We start from the raw sequence: 27,294 nt of genomic DNA on the forward strand, positions 1-27,294 counted from the left end.
CAGTGGCTGCCTGCAGTGGAAACTGGAACCCTGGAGGTCTATTCCGTCACGTTTGCCCTTGGTTCCAACTCGATGCTAAAAACGTTAGAGTTATTACATCTTTCGCTGGCTGTTTATTCTCTCTCTCCTGGGCACCAGATGGCAGTGTAAGTCGAGAAAGCAGTTAACATGCTGTCTTTCCTATAAAAAGCTTTCATAAGAGACGCTGGCTAATGATTAGAGTCCTATGCTGCCGAAACTGTTGTGCTTCTTCACATCAGTGTCTGAGTTTCGGGAGAGAGAAGAGGGAGGCTATTGAAGTGTCTTGGTACGAGTGTGTGTTGGGGCTCATAGTAGTTAATGGACGGCCTGAGAAGCTATCATTCTTGTCCAGTGATATTTTGGATGGAGGATGTGGGGATAGAAGAGGCTCTTTCTTGGAGATCTGGGTTAATCCTCAATCTCTATCAGTTTGGGGAAGGCACCAGACAGTGATCTATGGTGTGTGCCTTCCCATGAGGGTCTATTTCTTTTGCCAAGTTAACTGACTGTTATTATTTTTCAATGTCCGTTTTCAACAGAGATCGAAGGGTATTCTTCTGGGAGTGGTTGGCACAGACGTCCCAGTGAAAGAGCTTTTGAAGACCATCCCCAAATACAAGGTAATGCATGACCTAATTAATGAAATCAGAGCAGCAGAAATACCAGGTGCCTCATTTTCACAAAAGTCAGGATTCAAACTCCACTTCCCTTTTGAGCAATGTTTTTGCTTACCACCGTCATAACCTATTACCTTGTTTTTGTACCATCTGTACAGTTAATTAACAGGTGTTTTTAAACATAAACTGAATTGCTGTTTTTATTAATTATTACCTCCTGTAACCTCAGTTTAAAGAATCAATGTGAAATCATAAGTTTTGATGTGATCCTTATATTTTTCTGATGCACACGAAGTATTGACATGACTGGTTTGCCTTTTAAAAAGATGGCCCAAAGAGTTCTTCAATCCTGTGCAGAAAACTCTCTCCCATTCCCTAGTGGGGACCCCTGAGAAAAGCAAAGCAAAAAGCAGGAAGTGGGAGATCCCCTCAGGGTCCCATGCAGGCTCACAGCACTGCCCAGGAGCCCTCTGGATGTGCCTGAGTGTGTGCATGCGGGAGGGGTCAGAGAGCACCCCCAACTCTAGGTCCCGTCAGTTCCCTGGACCAAGGGCTCCCCTGGCTGCACAGGGTTTAGGACCACACCATTGCCTCCTCCTCGGCACCAAGCAGAGCGGCCAGCTCTGCTCCATGTTAGGCCTACTCAGATGGTGGAAGGCTCCCTCTGCCCCCATCTGGAGGGAGGCCGGGAACCTGGATTATTGGCTATCGGGGGCCCCTTCCTTAGCACCACCTTCCCTGATGTGCTGAGGCCTGATTTGCCACAGTCGTGAGGGGCCCATCGGCCTTCCTGGGCCTTGAGGGAGGCAGGCAGTGGTTAGAACTCACTCTGGAGGCTCCTGGCTCCATCATTGATGAGGTGGGTGTAGACAAGTCCCTCAAATCCTTAGTTCCCCTTCTGTCCAATGGTGACAGCCAGCTTCATCCACCAAAGCTTTTACAATTGGAGTTAAGTTTCCAGAGGCATGACAGGACATTTAGTTGACCCAAACCATATAGTCAACTGTTGGAAACTGTAAGTCTCCAGAAACTGAAAATCAAGGGTGTGGATGAGGGCCAGCTTTGAAGCCCCTAAAAACAGTAAACTTTTCTTTGGTGGAAATTCCCAGACCTGAGTGTCCAGAACTTCTGGCTTACTGTTTAAGGAAGGGTGTCCCACCTACAGAGAATGTTCCCAAACAATTCTTAAGCTGCTTATTTCACATGAGGACGTGTAGAAACCAAAGCAGAGGGCCACTATTTACCTGATAGGTGCCCAATAAATCAAGAAAGAAAGAATATAATATAGAATAAGTAACAATTAACGCTGTGGTTCAGTTCCTCACAGCTTCCTCCACCAGCCACTGTGCTAAGCTCTTTATAGTATTATCTCACTTAATAATAAGTAGACATTAAAATTACCTCCATTTTACAACTAAAGAAACAGAGGCACTTGAAGCTTAAATATCTTGCCAAATCTCTCAACTTGCAAGTGGGAGAGCCATGATTTTAACCACTATATCCCCAATGCTCCTAGGAACAGTAAGAGAAATGACAATAATAATAGTAATAGTTAAAATGTGAAAATAAAATCATCATCATAATTAAAATACAGTAAAATATTGATTGAACTTCTTACTATATTGTTGGTTGTGTCCAAAGTACTTTACATGCATTATTTCTATTGGCGTCTTATTACACTCTCATGAAGTGGGTACAATTGGCCTCATTTTTAGGTAAGGATGCTTGAGATAACTTTCTCAGCCACACTCAGCTGGCAAAAGATGAATGAAACAAAGCTTAACAAGAGAATAGAGGAAGATCAGCTACAGAAAATTAACCAGCTGTGCTTGAAATGTGGGTACTTCTGTTTCATGCTGTCCCCAGGGTGGAGCTAGGAACCAGAGACACAAGGATGACATATGCTAACCTAAGGAACCCTCCCCTGGTTCCCATAACAAGCCTTGGGAAAGGTGTGCATGCCAGCCAGGGACAGCCATGGCCAAATGGGCCTCTGCTGGAGGAGAGGAGAGCTCCAGGGAGCAGAGTTCAGGTCACACCTTGCCCTCCTGATTAACACCTTGTAAAGATGAGTCACTTCTTGGCTCTTGGGGTTTTCCCAGAAGATAGAATTCTTTCTTTCTCCCTTAGCTTCATAGATTTTCCCACAAGCTATCAGACTTCCTGTAATTTTTATTAAGAATTCCAGACACCCCAGCAATAATTTCCAGACACCACGGCCTCTGTTACCATAACGAGCCATTTTATAATTGGGTTCACTTCATTAGCCCAAAGTCTCTCCAGTTGGAAGAGAAGTGCCTCCTTTCCCCAGGCTGTTGGACCACGCAGGCTTCTGGCCTCCAGGAGAGCATGCTTCAGGCCCAGGGCCCCTTTGGCAAGCCCAAGAGCTGGAAGGCCTCGCGTCCGATCTGTTCTCGATTACTCCACGGGACTGCGCATTAGGAAGGACAGGAAGACTGGTTCTATTTCAGATGAAACAGGACTTAGGGATTTCATCAATATACTGATGTGTGGCCCCAGACAAATATTAGACACTGTCATATTATAAGCTTTTGATTCTCTGAGAGACTCATCCACAGAATGTATTTTGAGATTTGCTCAGTTTCTCTTCTTACATCTACATTAGGTCATACCTATATGCCGCCAACCAACAAACAAAATATTCTGGTGCTATTTTCTCAGGACATTTGCCTGGGAAGGACTTTAACCAGTTTCTGAATATCAGGAAGGCTTTCTCAGGTACAGGCTTGAGAAGGACTGGCTATGCAACTGCCGGAGCAAATCAGCTTCTTTTTGGCTCATTTTTAATATTAACTTCAGTTCACATTTTCAAGCTGAACTAGGCAATATTTGAGTAAAGTGATACTTGCCTTAAATACACACAAACCCTAACAGAATGCCTGCCCCATGCCCTCCCTTGTGCTAGGGACTGTAGAGGTCAAAGGTGAGTACCGTGGCCCCTGCCCCACAGAACTCCTGCTGATGGAGAGGGCACTGCCCTAAGTTTTTCCTAGGACAAGATAGAGGAAGGAAAGGAATCCAGCTAGGGTGGCAGGATGGCAAAATGAGCATAGCATTGTTATGCATTAGGGTGAAGGTAGTGATGGAAATGTGCTCTGGATTTATGAAAATGTGTATGGGAAGGAGAAAGCGAAGGGGAGAGTCAGGAGGGCCTCTTTACAGGAGATGATCCTGAGCTGAGCTCACGGCATGGTGAGAATTCACTAGAGGGGAGGCTGGGGGTTCTCCAGGCAGCTGGCCCTGCGTGAGGAAAGGTCTGGGTGGGAGGGAAGACAGCAGGGTGCTGCCATGTGCTCTGAGGGCAGTGGGTGGAGGAAGGCAAACCTGAGTTCTCAGGCAGGGGCCAGACCCCTGGGAGACCTCAGGGACAGACCCATGGGGTCTATCCTACACACCAAGGGGGTCTCTAGTGGGTTTTACACAAGGGAGCAACATGGCAGAGTTACCTTTGACTTTGGCCAATCTGGAGGATGACATTGTTGGGGCCAGGCTTTGAGGCAGGAAGAACAGTTGTAAAAGCTGTAGGAGTCTACTGTAGAAGTCTACTGAATTCATTGCGTGGGGGTAGGGTTGGGCAGCAGGGTTAAATCAGAGTAATAGCTGGAAAAAAAATTAGGAGGATTTAGTGACAACTTGGATTGAGGGGTTGGGGCTGAAAGAGAGAAAAGAGTCTAAGGGAGATGCTGTAGTTTCTAGCTTGGGAGTGTGCTGAGGAATGGGGGCGGGTGAGGATCCCAGGGAGCGAGCGTGGGGCCTGGAAGCTGAGGGCATCGTGTCAGGGAGGAGGAGTGAGACGGCTAATAGAAGCAGGAAGATTTGAGAGAGAAAATCCTACAGGGATTGGCAATTAGGAGTCCACTGACAACCGTGGAGAAAGGAGTTTCTGTGGCATCTTACAGGGTGGAGGGAGGGCAAAGGCAACGTCCAGTAGGTTGAGGCATGGACAGGTAAGGAGGCAGAGGTGGCAGTCGGACAATGAGTGGAGGACCGCGGCGGGAGGGTGAGCTCAGCTTCTGCATTCCGCGGGAGGAGGCAGAGAGTGTAGCTTAGCTTTGTAGCATCTGCACTAAGTGCAATTTCTTTTATTGTTACCCTGCTTCCTCCTTTTCCTCTTCCTCCTTTCTATACTCCTCTTCCCTCCACCCCAACCATCTCTCCATATATTTTAAACCACATGGTATGACCTTTGCCCTCATGGAACTTGTATTCCGGTGGGGCACTAAATAATCGATGATCTTGACTGATGCCTTGCTTACCTACAAGCAACCTCACAAATAATTAATAATCATCATTTTGAAAAGTGCTATACAAGAAAAGCACAGAGTATTAAGAGGAGTCCTACTGCTTTGGAATATTTCTTCCCAAAGCAAAACAAAAACCAAAGTAATGTACATTAGAAGGCACTGCATACATGAGCTGACTATAAAATATTATTTCTGTGGTCTAATTTTCAGTTTGAATTCCCAAATACCACTTGTGCATTTAATGGAAAAAGTCAAACTCTCAGAGTCCTTTGTGACCCTCCAGTCCATCTTAAACCAGGACATAATAATGGTAATTAATGCAGTGTTGACTGTGTCTGACATTTTTCCAAGAGACAAGATGAAAGAGGCGATATACATCTCAAAGGATAGGAAATCTCTGGTTTATCTTTCACAGCATAATGAAATATACTTTTACCATTAGAGTAAAGTGGAATCTTATTAAGACTTGCTGTGCAAGGTAACTCCAGGAGAAAACGTCTGTTGCCCTTGACTACCACGTGCATATTTGCTTTATGTAATGCAACGGAAACTTTTAATTGCCGGTGTTAAATTCTCTGAAGTTAATTTCACATCACCTTGACATTAAGCTAACAAGCAGACAGGGTCATTCCTGGTTTGTAAACTCTGTTGTCTGGATCATTTAATAGTATCACATTCAAGAATGTGAGTGGCAGAGAATTTAAAGAAAAGTAACAGTGAGGGCTCAGAACTATGAAATAACTCCTCAGAAAAAAAAATAGAGATTTTTTTTTTTCTTTTCTCCTTTCACTGCTCTGGCAAAAGCGGGTTACATTTTCTTTCTTCAGAGAGAGAGAGAGAGATCAGTGTGGGTTTTATGCCAGAGGCCATTTTAATACATGAATGATTTGTAGGTAAATTTATTGTAGCCAATGGGTGCAGTCAACTGTGTAATAGAAATATTGTCAAAAAGCTGGGATTATTATTTAAATAAGTGCAGTGTTAAATTTGATTACATACTTTTTAAAGCTAATAAAACATTTCATTGCTCACAAACTATTTCCCATAGTCCCATTTAGTCAGAAAACATAAATTAAGTGAGGCTCTGCATAGAAAATCACCCAGGCTTTGTGTCGGTGGAAGCATGCGTGGCAAAGCCGGGCAGCCACACAGTTTGAAGACGAAGGATATAAAAGGGGTTGGCAGGCTCCTCTATAGGCTGGGGACCCGGGGGTGGCACTTTTATCGTTCAAGCATTATGGAAAATGACAGCCTAGGGGAGTGCCCGTTTGAGATGGCCCTGGTGGGTGGAGAACTGCAGGAAGCCTGGAAGGGAAGCAGCTTAAAGACTCCTCTTTCTTTATTACGGGCAGAGACAAGATGCCCTGATTGATCAAATTCTGTTCATTTGGACATAGGGCCTTTCCAGAAACATTAGCCGGCTTTCTTGTTTTAAAAAAAAATAATTGTTTTTGTTTTAAATAAATAAAAATAAAGCCCTTAGATGCCAACATGAGGATGTGACATTTTAAATTGCGCTATTTGCTGAGCTTATCCTGTGACAGGTCTTCATTTCCACCAAATGTCAAGGATCAGTGCCTTGCATTCATTTTAATGAAATATTGTGCTGATAAGGGTTATGAATGCCAAGTTTAAGCTGTAAATTACTAAATGCTGGGCTGCTTTATGCTTCGTGAATTCACCAGGGAGCAAGCTAATGAAGGTTTCTTTTTTGCTTCCTCTTACAGTTAGGGATTCACGGTTATGCCTTTGCAATCACAAATAATGGATATATCCTGACGCATCCAGAACTCAGGCCACTGGTAAGAGAAATATGTATTTCTGCGTTTCTCCTTTTATGATTTTAAAAGATCGCCTTCATTTCTGCAATGATGACACTTTGCAGCAGTTTTCACTTTAAAACCACTCAATTCATAGTATTATAAAGATTGTTTTAAATAATTTATAACTAGCATTCTGACACATAATATTTAAATAACGTAAGATAATACATTTACCATCATGCTTTCGTATATAAAGCCATATATATCTATATGTATGTATTTATTGATTGACTTCACATCTGCAATATATGGAAAATCGTTTAACTCTAGACAGCGTGAAAACCATTATAATTGGTCCCCTTATGTAACAAACAGACTCTCACACACTAGCTCTAGATCCACTTATTCCAGGTCTCATTCGATAGAACATATTAGACCCTAGATCCCTGGAAATTCATTACAATGGGATTTGCCCCCAAATTACATTGCTTAAGCCCAGTGCTTTGTGCATAGAAGCTATTCAATACCATTTTGGTAGAATCAAAACAGCGGAGATTTTCTCCATTTCCTGCCTACATCATGTCTAGTAGCATTGTTTGGCGACCTGGCATGTAAGCACTTTCTTTCTCCCAGCATTGTTTCCACTCTCTCTGAAACGAGCGGGCTTAGGCCAAATCCAGGACAGCCCATGGTGTCGTCAACCCGAATCCCTGGGTTGAGGCTTCCCAGGGCACCGTGTGGAGGAGATTCTGAGCCAGCAGCCAGGCTCATCTCCGACAGTGTCTGCTGTGGACTCGGTGGAACATTGGCAGTGAGCGTGCCACGTGTTTGCCGTCCCTGGACTAGTTGCAATGTGTTAAAAAAAAAAAAAAAGACATCTTTTTGGGTTTGTGTGTGTTTATATAATTTTCAAAAGTGATATAGAAGTCTGAAGAATAATACAGTGAAGGCTGCTTTTTTAAGTTAAAGTATAGGTCATTTTCTCTAGCAATCCACACACACACATGTGCACACACACAAATGCACGTGTACCCATCCGCCCTACGTGTCTTTTTCCCGTTCGCTGAAGTTAGAAAAATAGCAGCAATGCCTGCTATGCAAATGTTTGCTGGCAAAACATTGTGGGGACCGCTTCACCTCTTTGCATCATTGTTTAGAAACAGTTCATGTGAGGCCTCCATCATCATCCAACTTTGCTCTAATTGCCCTGGTATTAATGGAATCATGACCACATCATGTGGATCCCATATGCATGCTTTAAGATGGGACTTATTATGGTGATGTGTGATTTGAACAATCTTTTTATCAGAAAAGTACTGAATTAACTGGTGAGCTAATTCCAAATATAACTGAGAATTGATTGAAAAAGCCACTGACTTTTTAAAGACATGTAAGTCTAACGACATATTTAAGTCTAAAAAGCTTAGCACATCACCCATCTCCAGGCTGCCTAATTGGAGTTGTTTGTTGAAGACAGTAGGAGCTACATGTTTGTGTGGCTGGATATGGACTTGTAGTGCTTATTTGTTCCAAACTGGAATAGAGCAGGGTCAATCAAACAGTCAAACCTGAATCTTCTGCCATTGAATGAATTAATTTCCTATTTATCGGCTTTTAAAGGAAGAGCAAAATGGAACCAGATATTAGAAGTCACCACGGTAGCTTCCTTCCCTCTGCAGCAATGGCAATGATAAGCTGCCTTCCACACAGTCCACACAGAGTATCTTTCTGCTCTCTTGTATCTCTTGATCATGCAGCACATGGTGTGCTTGTAAATAGCCCATCGGATGCACTTTCCGGAGCTGTGGCCACTGAGAAGGCAGCTGAAAGGCTCTTAGCGAAGCAGGCCAACGTGTCAATGCTGTTCATCTCCTAATAGTACAGATATTCACAAACACAAGTCATTTCTGTTCTTCTCACTGTGGAAACACTGTACTGAATGGTTTCACCAAAAGTTGTAGCCAGGGTCAAGTTTCCACGGGGTGGCCCAAGCAAATGCCCCACATCTCACTTGTGAGCACCCAAACCAGATGAGCCATTTTGTAACTGATCCATGACAAAAACATAAGGAATGGCCTGGTCAATGGGTCATGTATCCCATTCATCCATCTGTGACCCTGAGGCCATCAAATACTTAGAAGAGGCTTGGGGGAATACCAGCCATTGAGGATTACGTGAATGAGCCCATCTGAATGTGATCAATAAGAGTATGCTGACTTTGACTTGAGTTTTGCATTTTTCTCCTGAGCAAAAAGCAGCAGCGAAGTGAAAGGAACTCAACTTTAGCATCACCCAGTGAAGCTCAACTTTTAGTCCTGCTACATCCCAGCTACGTGACTTTGGTTAGGTCACACAGCCTCTGTGAACCGCACTTTTCTCTTGTAATCCTGCCGTAACTATAGTGTATGTATCGTAGCTTGGCTGTCAGAGTAGATGAGATGATGCCAGCAAAGGACGTGGTGCAGCCAAGCAGGCCCCAGGGGTCTCGGGCAGTGGTGGCTATTCTGGCATCCCGGCTGTGTTCTATCTGTTCTGTTGATCTGAGCTCAGCTACCATAAAGACTGGAAGGTTGGAAGGACATGGTGGTGGTGGATGCTTAGAGAGGGAATCTAAAAGAACACTTTTTGATTATTCAAGTGGTTCAGATTGTTATGATAAACATTGGCAAGGGGTCGTGACATGCACACACACACACACACATGCACGTACAGATACAGAATCTCTGGAATCATGTAATCTTCCCTAATTTCAGTCTGTCATTAACTTGGTCTGTGTGACCTCAGCCAAGCCTGTCTGTTCCTGTCTCTCTGTCCCCTCTCTCTGTCACACACACACACACACACACACACACACACACACACACACACACCCTCAGTTTACTTTTTGGTTCCATAGCAATGTTGGCCAGGCCAGCTGTGGTCTAGAAGACAGGTAGACAACTATACTATGAGGTTCAGTGTGAGCCCTACTGTGTAGGGAAACCAAAGATTTTCTGTTTGTTTAAATATAGCAATGAGAATAATACCAGAAGCCACAGTTACTGAAGAATGACAGTCAGCCTGCATGGACACTCCGGCTCCGGCGCGCACAAATTATTTGTTCATCTCTGCTCTGTTTGCCTGTCTCTGTCTTTCCCCTCCTCCCCGCTTACCAGCGCATAGTAGGGACTCAGTAGACGACCGAGTGAAGGGATCCTCTAAAACCACTGTTTTCATTTTCACTTACTTTGGGTTCTTGTGAAGGATCTAAGTGACTTGTGAGCTTCCCCTGGAAATCTGATGTCTGCACCGGGCATAAATCCACCCTGGCCAGAGCTCTCGAGCACAGCTAGGAACAGCCAGCTGCTAGCAGCTTCCCTGGCTAGCTCAGGCCAGGAGTCCTCACTCAAACCCCATTCGTCTCCTCCCAAGCCCAGCCATATAATCGAATCCTTATTAGAAATGGACATTGCCTTGGTTCTGGCCAAGACTGCCAGATTAGCACGGCGTGTGTGAGTGTGGGGTCGTGGCCAGCGTGGGGAGGGCGGAGCAAGCGCACTTCAAATAACTCATACGCTCGCCTTCTGCCATGGAGGTTGCGTCTGCCCCTGCAGCCAGAGGAAAGAAGTGGGTTTCTCTGAAGCACAATACCAATATTTTTCTAATTTGCCCAATAAAATCTTTCCCTGAACTTAATGTTTGGCTTGATTTTATCCAGTATTTTCTTTAATCTTGTATGATTTGGGTGTGAATCATGAAGTGTCTCCAAAAACAGCTCAGACGTAGGAGCCTTACTCAGCAGACTCACTTTGGTTTAATTGGCAAAGCTGCTAAAATAATACTTTTCTGTGATAACTGGGCTCTCCTTAGTCGTCCTTCAAGGGCTTCTCAGCCACTCTGTCCTTGCCACCAGCTTGTGACTTCCTGATCGATTGACTGTCGTTGGTTCAACAGGCATTGACCATGTGGCTGGTGTGGCCAGTGCTGGGGTAGACAAGAGGCTGATGTGGCCGTCTTCACGGGGCAGGGCCAAGCTCCTGTTCTCAAGGGGGAATGGAGCAACAGTGCAGCAAGAGTGATTAAATGCTCTTAATCTTGAGAAATGCTTTTTGAGTAGTTACTACACACCTGGGAATTTTTTCCCTGTACTTTACCATTCTTTAACATTCAGGCTAAAAGTATTTAAGGTATGGTTACTGTCTAAATTTCATTTTCTTGCTCTTTATTTTCCCTTTGTCTTTGGGAGCTTTAGGATTTTTTCTTAAAATATGGAGCCCTGAATGTATCTCCTTTTCTTTTGCCCAGGAGGGGACTGAGAGAGGCAGGACTGTGCATGTGCCACCTCTAGCCTGATCTGTATTTTTGTGGAGATTCTGGCCATCCATCTCTCCCTTCCTTTTAGAAGAAAGGGATGTCTAAGTTGATTTCCTTCCCTTGAGGAGGCCTGGCAATGTGGACCTAGTTGAACCTCTAAGAGACCACAAAGAAGGTTCCCCTTCTGTGGCCACAGGAATGGCAGGGCTCCACAGAGAAGCCTTGGGCAGGCAAAATTTAGGACTCATTTCCATGAAGCCTGTGCTGAAATCTGCCAAAAGTTGTTTGCTCTGTGTCCCCAAACCCAGGAGATGGGGAAGCATGCTGGAGAGTGTTTATTCTGGATGAAGATTTGCCAGTCGCTGTGTGTGGCGGTGGATGAGACGGGACATAGGAATGATGGAGAGAAACTCACTTTTGTTCCTTCAATACTGGCTGATGTCCACTATGTTCTAGGCCTGAGCAAGCTGCTTGGAGAGGTCACAGAGATGTGCCCTGCCTCAAAGAAGTCAAACTCTAACAGCACGGATAAGATGTGCATATAAGTAACTACAGCCACCAGGGAAGGTGCACTTTTTGTTCGTTTCTTATGGTTGTTGTTGATTTTAGGATGTTTTTGGTCTTAGGATGTTTTTCTAACATTCATTGAATCTTTTTTATGGGACAGGAATGATTCTAAGTGTTTATGTGCGTTAGCTCTTTTAATCATTAACTAATTGAGTAGCAAGCCCAGGATGCAGGTTCCTTGGAAAGTCACAGAGGCGTAAGGGAAGGATGAAGTTGAGAGGAGGGAGGGAGATACACCTAGAGGCAGCCGGAGTTGGGGTGTAGACAACTGTGAGTACGAGGCTGAGGAGCTGGGGTTCTCTAGGAGGAAGGCAGATATCCCCATGTTGCAGATGGGAAGCTGAGGCACTGAGACATAAGGGGACTTCCCCAAAATCACACAGCTAGGAAGTGCCAGAACCAGGAGCCCTAACCCCAATCAGTTTAGATGTACCATAATCTTTGGAATCTGGTGGATATCTTACACTTATAGCACATCTCAATTCAGACTAGCCACATTTCCATGTGGCTGTGGCCACCATAAGGGACAGCACAGGTCTAGAGTGTGACCAGACATTCTGGACTCTTCTAGATAAGGGATTATAGAATCTCCTAAAGTGTTCTAGCATGCTGAGTTCTAACATGCCGCCAGCCTTTCCCTGTGCCACTCTGGACTGTCCTGCCCCACTCTCAATGCTGACTCTGCTTCTTTGTTGTTGGGGATGCCTGGGCAGTTCACTTTTGCCTGCCCTGTTTACTAATGCACATGGGTTAGAGATGGGCCCTTGTAGAAGGTTACTGAATCCATGGATTGACATGTGGACATGCTAATAAACGTAAATGTTTTCTCACTTTCATCCTCTTGTATGGAACTAAGTAGACATCCCTATGGACACATATGAATATGTATTAAATCCTAATTAGAAAGTGCATACCAAACACCAGTGTAAATAAGAATTTCAAAGGTAGAGGCACTGTTAGAATCCTTATCTAAGTCCAGCTGACTTAGTTCAAGCAATGGGCCATGGGAAGAGATTCTGTGCAATTCCAAAGAACTTGGACATGGAGTTTAAATGGGATCTTTATACAATTATGCAGTTCTACAGTGAGGAAAGCGTGGTCCTCTGGCCACTGCTCAGAAGCCCCAAGCTCTGTCCTGCCCCAAATTCTCGTGCTTGCTCCCCTGTCCCTGAAATCTTGTCCCCAATAAACCCGTAACTGGCTTTTTCTCATCCTCCCTATCTCAGCTCAGATGTCACCTCAGAGAAGTATCCCTGCTTCTGCCCCAAGGAGCCACACTCCTCCTCTGTCTCTTTCCGTCACGTCCCCTGCTTTAGTTTTCCTTGGCACTTACCACTCTTAGAAAATGTCTGTGTGTTTGACTTCTCCCCTGTTGTCCCTTGTGACTAGCTGGGACTTTTACACAAAGCGGGTAGTCAGTAAATATTTGATGAATTATCTTGAGGACATTGGAATGATGTGATGATTAGATGTCTGGGTACCAATTTCCTACAATAAATGAGAAGTGCAGGGGACACACATTCGTTCACTAAACGTTTATTGAGCCCTTGCTGCGTCAGGCACAGAAATAGGAGCGTGGTTGGTCAGGCCCTCCTTTCTTTCCGCCCCTCCCTCTGCCCCCCTGCTGGCCTGCACGCAGTCATCCGATGTCCCGGAGTCAAGCACTGCGCTAGCTAACGGAGACAGGGAAGCAGGTGGAAGGACGCCTCTACCCACAAGAAGCTCGTGGCAAAAAGCTAGAATTCCCCGATAGCGAGAGAGACCAAGAAAAGCTATGGGTTCACAGAGGAAGCATCTGCTTTTCTTGAGGAACGGCGCCCTGAGACTCAGGAGGGCTTCCCAGAGGAGGTGGAGGAGGACCCTATCCACAGTCCACTCTGGGAGACATCTCTTCCCACTCAGCGGGGACCCCAGGACTGCTGGCCTCAGGCTGGACCAGGCGCGACTTCGCTGTCTGGTCTCAGGACCATGCATTCCGCTGGCCACAGCCTGCAGGGGCGTGTGGGGTGGGGGCCTAGCATTATTTACGACCCTTTCGCTAGTTCCCAAACGCGGGGGTCGCTTCTCCGCTCCTCCTCGGCCCGCTCCCCGGCTGCTGCTGAACTGCAGGCGAGCGGCCGGTAGGTGGCGCGCGGGCACCGCCGTGCCGGGCCTGCGTCCCCGCCGCGTTCCCAGAGCCCGGCCCGCGAAGCCCATCCAGGCCTGGTCAGAATCCGCCGCCTCGAGTTTAAAAGAAACAATTAACGGATGCTTAGTAAGTGTATCTGCTCGGAGGACTGTGTTCCGTGAGAAAACATAAACAAGGCTGGGTGACCCCCACGTCGCGAGCCTGTTCTTGTTGAAAAACATCGTTTGGCAGAAGAGAACACAGCGCTTCGCCTGCTCGCTTCCGGGTGAAGTTGCGAGGGCACTGTCCGCACGGGCCCTGCACACGGGGGTGCAGGCGTTGCCGCTCTGCCGGGAAGGTTTACACCGCCCGATCTTGGGGGTCGAGGAAGTGTGGGGGGCTGCCTGTCTGCGGGGTGGGCTGTGCTCTGTTCTGCAGACCTCGAGGAGTCAGACCCATGGCCTGCCGGTGCCCAGTCTGTGACTAGGTGTGCGCTTGGACACTTAGGGAATCGGTTCCGGAGGTAGTTCTTCTAGTATATACAGTGTGGCTCACCAATCCCCTGTGGGTGCTGGACACGGTGGCACACAGGGACCAGCAGGGAGTGCAGCCTCACCTAGGGTGGCAGGGCCAGGCCCTGCGCTGCGCACCCCGGCACACCTTGCCTCGGAGCTCTCATCACGTCCTGTGCTTAGCACAGAGAGGTAACTGTAGGTAAAGACAGTCCATAGATAATAAAAGATTTTCTTAAAAAAATTAATTAAATAAATATGTGAAGGAGAAAAAAGATGTTCCTTGGTACACCAAGGAATGCATCAATCAGAAAGTAAATTTAAGTCAGTCTTCGGAAAAAAACAAAAGATAACTATGGACAATGTACTTTTTTTTTTTTTAACATTAACCTTATTCAATTGAAAGAACTTCCTTAATTCTGAAGCTGTGTTCTCAGATTCTTTGACAAAATGCCAGGTTGGCCTGGAGAGCCTCCCTCAGCCTCTTGAGACAACAACCTCCTGCCCCTGGACGCTGGCCTGTGTGGACCAGTGTCCCTGCTCTGGGCGGTGGCTGGCGTTTGCTGAGTGGGGACAGTGGGGGCAGGCTGTGTGTTTCCGTATGTCCTTCCGGCCTGGCTGCACCCAATCTAAAGCCACTCAGCCTCCCTCTCTTGCAGCTTTCTTTCTCTGGGCTCTCGCACCTGCTCCTTCTTCTGTCCTGTTCCGCAGAGTGGTAGAAAAGGTCCCCACTGTCTCTAGCTCAAGGGCATTGCACCGTTGCTTGCAGTCTCCTCACCCTGCCCACACCTCCACAATGGCCTCTTTATTAACCCTCCTTAATTAGCCAGCTCGACTGTACCATGTGCTTCCTGCTGGGGCCCGGACTGATCCAAAGGTGAGAATACATGGAAGGTTTGTTCTCTTAATCATTACTCTTCCAGGAAAGAGAGAGAGAAAGAAGAAAGGAAAGAAGGAAGAATGAAAAGAAAAGGAAAGGGAAGGAAAGGAAGGAGGGAGGGAAGAAGGAGGGAAAATAGGAAGCAAAGGAAGGAAGGAGGGAGGAAAAAGAAAAGGAAGGAGCTAGAGACCCTCTATCAGTTGCTTCATATATTAATATTTGTTTATTCATTATTAATCCATTTATTTATTTCTCTCCCTTTGTAGTGGGAGTGGAGAATTTCATATACCCTTCCAATAAATTCCCCTTTTGCTTAAGAGATTAAGAATTGTTACCTGTTGCTTATAATCAGAGCAGCCTGACTGATACAGCCATGAAATCCCAAAGTCTGGGAACCACTGCGGGGTGTGGCCCTGACGCTTGCTCTCAAGGAACCCCCAGTCTGATACCACCCCTGCCACCCTGCCGCCCACCACCTGTCACCCTCTTTTATAAAACTTTCTTCCTCTCAGCCCTATGCCCCACCCCCTGAGTAGTCTGTCCCCATCCCACTGGGATTTTTGCATGAGTCTTTGAGTTTGGGCTCCCTGCTACCTTGCAAAAATATCTAAATGCATCTGCCCCCTCTCTGCACTGCAAGTAACCTGAAGACACTATCAGACTGTGTTTTTTCACCCTTATATATCCAGGGCCTGGCGAGGTACTTGGCAAAGAGGGTGGAATGAGAATGAAGAGAGAAGCCCCACATATAGGAAATGAGCACACAGTGAAAGAGTATGTTATCAAGCACCAGGATCAAAGTACTGACAAGAAGTAGAATTGATGAGAGGACTTGGTGTCTAGCTGTGGACTGGTAGCTGGGGAATCTGCAAGGAGCTGGTTTGCAGCTTGTAAGCTTGAGGTCATGGCCCAGCACAGTTGGGAGCAGCAGAAGGCCCTTCAGACAACTGGATGATAACTTGCTCACTCCCATGCTACTGGATCCCTCCTTCCCTCCCTCTCTCCTTCCATCCCTCCCTCTCTCTCTCCCTCCTTTCCTTTATTCCTTCATATGACATATATTTATTGAACACCTATCATGTGCCAAGGATCTAGTGATAAAATAAGGCAAATAGAATTCCCCCTTTATTTGGTATTTCCAATCTCATGGAGAAGATATGCTTTTTAAAAGCCCATAAATAAACCAATACATAAAAATATTACGCATTTCGGATAAGCTCTCTGAAAGAAACAAGGGTCTGAGAAAACGAGAAAGTAGGGAGAGGCACCTGCCTTAGCTGGATGGTCAGGGGGAGCCCTTCTCAAGGATGACCTTCTAAGCTGAGCCCCGAAGGATGGAAAAGATGTGGAGATGTGGAGTCCAAGCCAGGGGAAGAGTGTGTGCAAAGATCCTGAGGCCCGGGGATGGCCAATATGCCGTGTTCAGAGATCCGTTCGTAGATTTAGGACAGACTTTCAAAGCAGAAGGGTGGGTGACTTGGGGTTTTGTTGACAAACTCCTATTTGGGACTGCTCTTCTAAAGCAGTCCCTGTTGGTGCCCTGCTCCCCTCCCCTGAGCTCTGCCCATTGCCGCACATGGGGCCTGGCTCACAGCTGCCAGCACCTGGGTGAAGACTTTCTCCGCTTTCTGCAGTCCTCTCTTCCTAGGCATGCAATGTGACAAGGAATTAGCATCCCTCGACCAAAGACTGGTGAGCACTGCCACCTCTCAGGTGGGACACCTCCAAGGTGCATGTTTTACACAGGCTCCCAGCGTTCCCTGGTGGGATTAAGCTCCAGTTGCCCACAGTGGTCTATGCCAGATGATGCACCCATCTCTGAATCACTTTGCTGTGTCCCTGCAGATATCTCCTGGGAACCCCTATCAAATAAAAGCTTTGCGCTTGAATCATGTTCTCGGTGTTTGCTTCTGAGAGAACTCAAGCCAAGATACCGATGGGCTGCTATTTAATATTTCTCTGCAAAAATCAATTTGCTGTAGACTAGAGCTTCCAATACAGTTTTGAGTGCACCCACGAAGACTTTTACGTTAGCGTGATGGCATTGGGCAAGTTTTCCTTTCCATTTCAGGCCCCTGAGCACGTGTTCCCATCACACGAGCCTGCTAAGAGAATCCACGTTTGTTTTTAGGAGTACCAGGGAGCATTGGCTTGACGCTATTCATAATTGAAAGTAAACACTTCTAGGAAATTTGGTTTAGAGATAGGATTCTCTTCTGCTTTATGGTTTGGAGAAAGGATTTGATGAGGAAAAGCCTTTTCTTTTCACTGGACACACTCTGACCTTTGTTTTGCTAGATTAATTTCATATCTAGAATGCCCTATCTAGGATGATGAATTAGCAATAAAAACCTCATCAAAATGTAATTACAGGCAATGTGTTGAATAATGATCTCTTAAAAATTCCTATAGATTTGTCTGCACCTCCTTCCCCTTGTGGGGGAAATGAGCCTCAGCTGCTAGCTACTAGCCCCAGCTCAGGAATGCAAACCCCAACCCTGTTGTGAAGCTGAGATGTGAGTGCTGGCTTCTGTCATTGCCCAGTGTCATCTAATTGATCAATTGCTTTTCTCCATGTGATGCACATCTTTATATAATTTAAAGGACCATCTCCATGGGGGAAGTGGGGGTAGGAATACACAGGAAGTGGAAGCTCAAGGCAGAATGAAACCCTGGCCTCCTCCATCTGTAGCAGCCTGCTGTCGGGGGAGAGAGTTATTAATTAAAATGTTAACTGCCCAGACAATAGCAGGCAGACCAGCATGGAGAGAGCCTGAGAAGCAGGCATGAAAGCTTTCCTAACTGCAAATTCCAGGAAAGTTTGTTCCTCCTTAAAATAGGAAACAGAGCCATCTGCCTCTTAGGGGAGACTGCTTAAGTGATGATTGGCTTTCCCAAGGAGCCCAGCTTGTTTCTCTCCAGGGAGTTGGACTTGGACTGGGAGGTAACCTAGCCTTACCCTAACTCTATTGAGAGGCCCCGTAAAACCCTACAGCTGGATCTGACAGCAGAATATTCAAATGATCACAACCGGGTGAATGCCCATACTCATTTGAATAACTGAAGAATTCAATCATTTGAATGCCAATGATTATTCCTCTGGGAGTTTACATTTTAGAAAGACCTTCCATCTGAATCCCCATGAGAGCATTAAATTGCTATCTAATTAGCAGTCCCAAATTATATATATTTAAAAGATAATTAAAGATTTGAAGGCTGTTGGAATAACTGGTTATACATTTAAATGAATCACTAGAAATTTGTTAGTAATGTGTGGAGTTTTCTTTTATTCCTCGCTTCCCTCTTTGAAGTTCAGTAGACCCAACCTCATGGGGTTAAGTCTGGTAGCGGTAAGATAAAGGCAGATGTTTTTAATTATTGCAACTCAAACCTCCAAATAATTATAAGCAGCTGTCATTTTTACATAATCCTAAATGATAAGACCCAAAGAATGCAAATAAAAATGTTGAGACCATGGGCTTCGGGGCACAACAGTTTAATCCCTGTGACACCACGGCACCGACTGTTGCACTTCATTGAGCAGGGTGCTCTAACCATTGTGCTCTTTGCTCAACTTTCCTAATGTGATAGTCACGTCTAGTTCCAGATATGCCTCCCAGGTGTCACTTCCACATTCTCTATAGATGTTTGCTAGGCAAAGGGAAACATTAATACATTTGGAATACTGAGGAAAGAAAGTTTGACTAAGCCTGGCAGGGCTTTTGCTGAAGTTCCTCTCAGCCTTGATTACCTTTTTCTCCTTGGGATTGGGTCTACCCCTGCGCTGGCCCCAGTGACCCCCTCCCTCCATTAATGGCATGATAGGATTGTGCCTGGTAGCATTTCTTTGGCCTGTGTCTAAGGTTTTCATTGGACTGGTCACTTCTGTGCACCAGCTGGCCAGGGGCAGAAATCCCAAATGACACACTGACCTGCCAGCTCCAACCCAGGAGGCTCTGGGTTCAGTCTTAAATTCAACACTCTCTATGCCTGTCTTTCCTTGGAAGGGTGAGGGCCCCCTGAGGACCAGGTCAAGGGGACATTTACCACAGTACAATAGCTTCTCTCCTTTGGACTCAATGACTACAAAGCCAAAGTCCTCAAGATCAAGGTCCACAATTCACCCCATGCAGAGCTGAAGCCAGACTACAAGGGACAAATCTAGAACATCAGCTAAAAGGTAGACACACACACACACACACACACACACATTCCAAATTAAATCAAAAGCCTCAGCTAAGGAGGGCTCAAGTGAGATATAAATTGAGACAGGAACCTGGCATGGCAGAAATGTGGCCAAGCAGAAAGAACTGCCCAATGAGCTCAGCTTAATTCCATGGGAATGATAAATACAAACAGGGGAGAGAGGAGAGAAATCAAACCAAAGGTTCACCTGGAACATTCAGAAGTTAACAGGGGTGTCACAGTATTGCTACCTCTCCCTAGTGAAGAAATGTAGGGATTTCAGAAACATATCCTGAATATTAGAACCAGTTAAAATATTGTGATTCTCTCAAATGCCTGATTCCCCCAAAAAGCCTCTTCTGGAGTTTCTAAGTTTCTAGCTACACTCCAGGTAGAGCATTCATGTGACTCCCAGGGCTGCTGCAGGCTTGGTGTTAATGTGGGTTGGACTACCCTTAAATGAAGCCCATGTTCCTCCAGGCTCGAATACAACTGTAAATATGATGTTTGTATATTTTTATTTATTTTATAAATTTTTGAGAATCAATAATGGAAACTCAGCTCTGTTCGGTATGGAATTCTAGGGACCTGGTTGACGACAACCACAGGTCACCTTGCTGTCACCCTCAGGACTCGTCTCAGGCAGGCTCTGGGCATCAGTCTTAGTACTAGCACAGGAGGCTCACTGGTACATGTTTCTCTGTGGAGAAGAGCAGTCTCTGAGGCCAGATGTCTGGGGTCAGACCTCAGCCCTGCCATGACGAGCTGTGTGACCTTGGACAAGTTACTTAACCTCCCTGACCTCAGTTTCCTCCACTGAAATATAAAGACAAAAATAGTGCCTCTGTGTGAGATCATGATGAGGTTTAGATGAATTAATGTCAACAGAACATCTACAACAGGCCAGACACATAGGTCAGTGTGATGCATGTGTTTATTAAATGAATGCATATACTAATTTCTTCATTCTCTTTGTCCACTCATTCATCACACATTCACGGGGAACCTACTCTTTGCCAGGCAGAACCCCAGGCACGACAGTTCCAGTGATGGACATGAAATAGGCTCTTTGCCAAAGATGCTTAGGACCTGTGGGAGACGATCTGCAGTGCAGTGTGATAGGTATGGAGACGGGGCCACCGTAGGAGGTTGAGGGGAGCATGGGAAGGACTTGACCTGACCCACCCTGGACAGGTCAGCACAGGCCTCCCAGAGGAAGTCCTGAGGGCTGAGCAGGGATTGGCCACTGGCCTCTGAGTTGGAGTGAAGGGTGTTCAGAGCACGGGGGGTGGCATGTGTAGAGAGGCCTGAAGGTAAGGACAATGACATTTTTAGCAGCCAGCTCAGTCCAGCTGGGGAGTACAGTGAGAGACAGGACGTGGTGAGAGAGAAGCCAGAGCAGCAAGCAGAGGCCACATGACAGGGACTTGTGGATGCTGGAGACCATCCTCCAGGGGATGAGGAGCTACGAGGATTCCAGGCCAAGCAGTGATATGATCTCATTTTGGATCTGGAAGAATCCCTCTGGCTGGGCCTTGGAGAATGGATTGGAGGAGATGAAGTTTAGGCAGAGAGACTACTTAGGGGACACTTGCCCCCATCAAGGGCAGAGGTATCACAGTGGCTGACACTAAGCAGGTGGCAAGATCTATGTAATTCAGTTTCAATAGACACTTAGAAGCAATGGAGGTGGTAGTTTGATGGGCCTTGGTTGATCTTCCTGGTCCACTGGCCTCTTTCTCTGATTATACCCACCCATTCTAGCCTCTGCCCGTGTTTCCAAGGTCACAGGCCAGGAAATATAAGACCCAGAGAATTCAATCAACCTGGCAGAGGACTTTGGTTGTTGTATGAGTCACGAATCACATCAGAAGCCTCTTGGGCTTATTCAGACCAGCATGTATCCAGAAACATTTTTCAGAAGACGTATCACAATAATTGGGAATCGCACAAACACAAAAACAAAACTAAATATTTTGCTAGGTAACTAGTCCAGTGTAGTGGATGGACTGAAGGTGGGTGGGAACCTGCTCAGTTTGGTGATCAGGACATGGCCAGGGCTTAGAGCACATGTTTGGACAAGGAGGCCGCATGCATGTTTGTGCAGCAAAGCACTGTACCCTCAGGGTGGCGCAGAACAAGGGCCACCCCAGCTGAGAAAGGAGAGAGTCCCCAGCTGGAAGGATCTGGGAAACCTTCAGGGAAGGGGTGGCCACAAAGGTGAAGCCCTTCACGTTTTCTCTTCTTTCACAAATATCTGTAACAACTTTTAGCAGGAAAAGCAAAACAATAAAATAAAATAAAGCTATTATGCCAAGCATCTCCCTAAATAAAATTATGCACACACACACAATCACACATCTAATGAAGGCTCAGCATTCTGACCTAGGCTGGTACTATTATAGGCATAAATCAGGTAAGCACAGATGTCTTGGAAGGAAGGATTTCTTTCCCTCTTTCCTGCTCCCCTCTGTTTACTTCACTTGCAAATTCATTGCCAGCTTCCTGCCCCGCATGTCATTTAGTGTGAAAACCTGGAGTTGAGCAGTTGTCTGCGCTTTCTGTTCTGACAGCCATCCTCCCCAAGCCGAGACAGTAAGACTAGGGTCCTCTTCCCAGGGACTGAGTTGGGGAGAGGCACTGGACATGGGGTGACAGGATACGAGTCTGAGGGCCTGGATTACTGACCACAGGAGGAAAACCAACAACACGGAGAACTTGCTCTACAGTGAGTGGTTGGCTGCGGCAACATCTGAAAGCTCACACATTTTGTTAGTGTTGATGGATACTATTTTCAGATTTTACCTGGGTGAATAAGGAAAGTCATTGTGTTTGCAGTTTCAAAACTAGAATCAGTTCGTTCTGCCTGATTGAATCCCGTATTCACAAAGGTTTGATGGTTCCACAAACCCAAGGGTCTTTTGATGCGTTAACTGCTCCAAGGGATAATGCCAAATGAAGTTCTGTAAATTAAAAAAAAAAGTTACTTGCCAAATGTCGAAGGAATACTTTCACATTATGGAGGTCCTCTTTTTATCGTAGGTATTCTCGCCTAATCACACAAAGGTATCTGAAAACTTTTATGACGTTGGCTTTGGAATAAGGTGCATATCCGTGCTCAGGAACTCCACGCAACTCTGTTTGAAACTCTGAAATTCATTCTGAAGGCTGCCTTGCGTCTAACTTCCGTGCAGTAGACTTCAGAGAGGGTTTAGCCTTGAAGTGTTCTGACTCATCAGAGGAGATGCTCCCCAGGGCCCACTCGTGTCTGTATTTTGCATGCAGCACCCAGGAACGTTCCTCCTTCTTCTAGACTCAGCAGTGCTCTTTTCCAGTACCTGCATTGGAGGCCTGGAGTTACCCCTCTCCTCCCTGCTTTCCGAGCCCCCTGTTCTCTGTCCCTCTGCTAGCACAGAGCTTCCCAAAGTCCCAACCACGCATCACAATTTTAATTTTTATGACGAGTTTGCTAAGACAAGATCAACAGCTTTTTCAGATTCAGAGTTTGAATCCAGCCTTGGCATGTTAAATCATGTTAGACGCACTAATACAAAAAACGGTGGTGGGCTAGGCCGCCTCCTCCCCACACGCGGTGTGCGACTCACGGCTACTCAGAGGACACTGATTAAGATAAAGGTCATTTGGGTTTTCAGAGCAGCCTGTTAATTGTTGTTTTTTAAAAAAATACCAAAGCTGTTTTAGTTTTACAGCGATCAAAAGGATTTTGTAATCATACTTAGAGAGCACCTAGAACTTTTCATCTTCGAGACACTTAAAAACATTAATTAATAAGAGCATGGTATCTTTTAGAAAAAGGAAAAGGCTCCTTTGTCTAGACATGCCCCGTTGCCTTTCCCACCTTCCTGCGGGTTTGGCCACGCCCGCGGGGCCCTGCAGCGTATCTGGGCTGCTCATCTTCCCGCGGCGTGCAGGATTCCATCTCTGAATGCTGGCTCGTCGGAATTTCTCGCCTGGCATAATGTCTACGGCATCCCATTGTGTATCTTGTCTAGAGAAGTCTGGGCTATTGTGGAGTCACACAACCAAGGGGACCAGTACAATTTTGGCGGAAATCCTAGCTAAGATGATATCTTCCAGTACTACAAAGATTCCCTGAGGCCCAGAGGTGGATGTTGGGGAAATTAAATAAGATATTGTAAATTGGACATCCGACATAATACTTCGCTCACTGCAGTTACTCCACATATTGTACTCGTTCTTAATCTAAAACTGATTCTTGCGCCTTCGGCCATGAAAGCCAGTGTCCGGGCAGGCCAGATGAGTTGGCTGTTAACAGAGACGTAACTGGCTGGTGGGGTTTGACTTCCAGCGTGGTTCTGCAGCCATGAACGGGCCTGCTGTGTCCAGTCCCATCAGTAGTGGCCATCTGAACTGGGGACCTGCATGACGAGGAGGAGACCACACCAGGAGAGGCCATGCAGGGGACCAGTGAAGTGTGTAGGCTCAGAAAGGAGGCCTGGCGGGTCTGAACCTCGGTGCTGCTGCCTCTAGCCACGGCACCATCTACAGCGCTTGGCGCAGAGCAGAGCCTGGCACCAGGAACATTCGCCCTCCCTGAGGAATGATGGGAGGTGAGGGGGAAGCTGCCCAGCAGGGAAAAAGAAAATCGTTTTTTTATTGTTTTCTAAAGGCAGTCGCTTAGAAAGCAGAACACATTGGCTACTACATTTTATAAAGTCCTCGTTGAGAGACAATGAACTTTGAAAACTGAAAAGAGTAACTGCTTCAAAGTCCTTTCACCCTTTGGGGAAGAGGACGGCGTGGCAGGTGCTGATCCCCGTGCTGTGGGAGTGAGGGCAATGTTCTGTGCACTGTGGGCACTCCTCACTGTTTTCCAAATGGAGCAGTTATAACATGGATCATAGAGAAAAACTAAGAAAACAGGAACACTCAAACCATTTAGATTCGACACTCGTGGCCCCTGCCACAGATCCCCAGGAGAGCAGCGGCTGGCAGAGGCCACTGGGGCTCCCTTTCCCTGGGGCCACCTCCTCTGAGTCTGTCACCTTCAGAGGCGTCCATTTGCAACTGGCAAGGTGGAATCGAACTTTTCCGAATTCTAGGGGAAGAGGCCGTCACTCTGCCGCAGGCCCACCTGGCCTTCACCGTGACTTTGGGAAGAGTCGGCACCAAGTGAGGCTGAGCGGCCTCTTTGAAGGATAGGACTACTAATAAACAACGGTACCGTCAGGAACCACTGTACCCTGGGAGGGAACTTAACTCCCTGGGGGCGAGCTCCGCGAGCCAGGGCTGCCACACCTCATGGGCCAGTAACGATGGCAGCGGCCGTTAGTTAAGCCTGCCGCGTGGGCGTATTTCCAGACCACGTTCGTGGGGACATACGATGTGCTGGGCTCGATGCTCAGCCACGTTTATCCCCATTTGCTTCTCACGGCAGCCCTGTGAGCCGAGTGCCGGCGCCTCTGTCTCACAGATGAGGCTCAGCCCTGGAGCATGCAGCACATGGACCGGATTGACTGTTAACCACTCTCCTGAATGGGCTCCCTTGGCATAACCTGATTCACTAGTGGTGAATTGCTATCAGCTACTTGAGGGTGGGGGCTTATCCATCACAGGTGGCTTGTCTGTGCTTTCCCAAGGCTTGCCTGTTCCTGGTGTCGAGCCTGAGAAGTAGTAGGTGCCCGGCAGTATTTTGGGATGTGTAGGTGAACAATGAGTGAAGGAATGACGTGCCCAGTGGCCATTAGGCCCCATCTTGCATGTGGAGGAGAAAAGCATGCCCACATCCTCTCTCCTGAAATGGTGCCTCGAGCCGTGGAGAGAGGAGGAGACACGGGACCTTGAAGGTCCTCACCAGCTGAGGACTGTGGCCTCCTGGGGAGAGAAACATCTGCCCCAGACAAGGGCTGGCTTCCAGCCCTCGGCCACACCCTGTCTCCAGATGGCATTAGCTTCGGGCAAAGTTTCTTCCTCCGCAGTTGGGGGCCTCCCACCCCCATCTCCTTCTTTCCTGTTGGCAGCATGGAACGGCTTGTGCAGTTTATCAATTATTAGCACCACGATACTTGTTCCACAGAGGCGGCACGGATACGTATAGCTGATTTCCTCTGGCCTTTCCCAAAAGAACGCACAAAAAGCAAAGGCGTTTTTGTTTTCTTTAAGTCAACATGGCCGTCACCCTGGCCCGTGCCGTTATGCTGCCGAAGTCAGTCTGCGGGTAACAAAAGGGTACTCATACCCAGTCTGTTAAATACTGCTGGGAAGGTTCTGGCACTTCAGGCAAGCTCCCGGATGGTTCCGGCTTGCTCCTCAGATGGGTGCTTTCTTGTCCCATCCTTCTCGGCCAAGCACTCGTTTGTGTGTTCACCACATCTGGCCTTTATTTGAAACTCCACCTCGAAGTATTTCATAGTACAGAATATCTTTCCTTATTAAATTCTACCCCACATATTTTTTTCATAAAACAGGCACCAAAAACTACAAACCTACCTGTGGCTCTCAACATATCTGTTTATAAACCTTTGGAAACCATTTGCAATTCGTTAATCACATTTTCAAAGGAAGTTACAGATTACAGATACACTAACAAATGCCATATATGATGCCGAGGCCCCAGTAATTAGCTCCTCACGCGGAAGAAGAGGGAGTCGTGGAGCCTGGAGACCTGGGATTTGTCCCCCGCCAACACTGTGTGTAAGACGGGAGATCGGGCCTGGGGGTTGGAGATTGAGACTTTAGTTCTTTCTTTTTCTGTCACTGGGGTTGGGGGGTGGGGAGAGAGGAGCACAGAGAGATCAGCTGTGTTCAAACCCAGTCGTGTATCCTGGTGAGCAGCGAGGCATTTTGTAAATCACATGTTCCCGAATAATCATGAAAGTACCAAAGTTTGTGAATACTTCATATAACATGTACTTTAAAAGGAGTTTATTTTTAAAATAATAATAAAAGCACTAAATATATACAAGTTGGAAATCCGTTTACTACTTAGTGCTTGAAACCCAACCTAGCTTTAAAAAAAATAGGGAAGGGGGATAATGTGGAGAGAATGTATTGGAAACATGAAACATAAAACATCCAAGGGCAGAAAGACTTCAGGCACAGCTTGATCCAGGTGCATACACCATGTTTTCGGGGTTCTCTTCATACCTTTGCTCCACTTTCTGTATTCTGGCTTCATTCTCAGAAAGACTCTCTCCAAGTAGTGGCAGAGGTGGCTATGAGGCGCTCCAAGCTCACATCCTACCACTTTAGCAGTACCAGTAGGTGGAGAGTCCCTTTGTCTGGATAAATCCAGGAAATCATTCCAGAGTGAGTCTCTTGAGTGTCGTTTAAATTGACATGGGTTATGTACCCATCTCTGAGCCAGTCACTGTGTCCTGGAGTGATGTGGGCCTCCCTTACTGCTCAGGCTACATGCCCACCTCTGAACCAGGGATAGTTGTACATTCACTGGAACCACCTTTACTGAGAGTGGGATCCAGGAGTTCCCTGCAGGAAAATCAAGGTGACAACCTCGGAAAATGTGCGGAATGGGCAGTGGCAGTCTATAGTGCAGGTGTCTTCCTAATGGAGATCTGCTCTCTGGCCTTTTAACATGCTTTCTTGACTGGAGAAAGGAGAAAGTGGATTTAGGCTCAGTGTGCTAGAGTTGGCTCAGAGCCCTTGGCTGGTTTATCTATGCAATAGCCCGCTGACTTTTCCTTTCCTCACCCAAATTAATCCTTCTGCTGCATTACTGTTTATATTCTTAAGGAGCATACTCGTTAATAAAGACCCAAATGGGAAGTGTTTCAGACCCATTTCACATACCTGGTTAAGCAGACATTGTGGAAGAGCATTCCTAAAATGGAATTCCAGAGAGAGTATCCCAGCCTCATCTGTTTCTTTCAGTGAATTAAATCATAGAGACTTGCTGGAATATGGTAGTTCATGGACCAGTGTGCTGGGAAATCCTTCATTTCCTCACTCTCTCATCTCTCTGAGTTTCTTGAATGTCTTTTTGGTGCAATGAACTGCATTTCTTGAGTGGTTATAAAAAAACGAGTAAAGACATCTAGGAATGGTCAGAAGTCAAGGCTTCTCTGCTGATTCCACTTTTGCCA

The 27,294-nt window shown here is 46.5% G+C and overlaps 1 protein-coding gene across 1 annotated transcript in view; it reads left to right on the forward strand.

The window, feature by feature from the left end:
- The window catches only part of CACNA2D3 (calcium channel, voltage-dependent, alpha 2/delta subunit 3), an 869,108-nt gene that overhangs the window by 657,804 nt on the left and 184,010 nt on the right, over window positions 1-27,294 (forward strand). The window contains exons 16-17 of the mRNA XM_012643362.1: window positions 561-641; window positions 6,631-6,705. Coding sequence (XP_012498816.1) covers window positions 561-641; window positions 6,631-6,705 — 156 coding nt within the window. The remainder of the gene's footprint in view (window positions 1-560; window positions 642-6,630; window positions 6,706-27,294) is intronic.

The sequence above is a fragment of the Propithecus coquereli genome, unplaced genomic scaffold (genome assembly GCF_000956105.1).
Source record: "Propithecus coquereli isolate 6110/MARCELLA unplaced genomic scaffold, Pcoq_1.0 Scaffold1, whole genome shotgun sequence".
Lineage (NCBI taxonomy): Eukaryota > Metazoa > Chordata > Mammalia > Primates > Indriidae > Propithecus > Propithecus coquereli.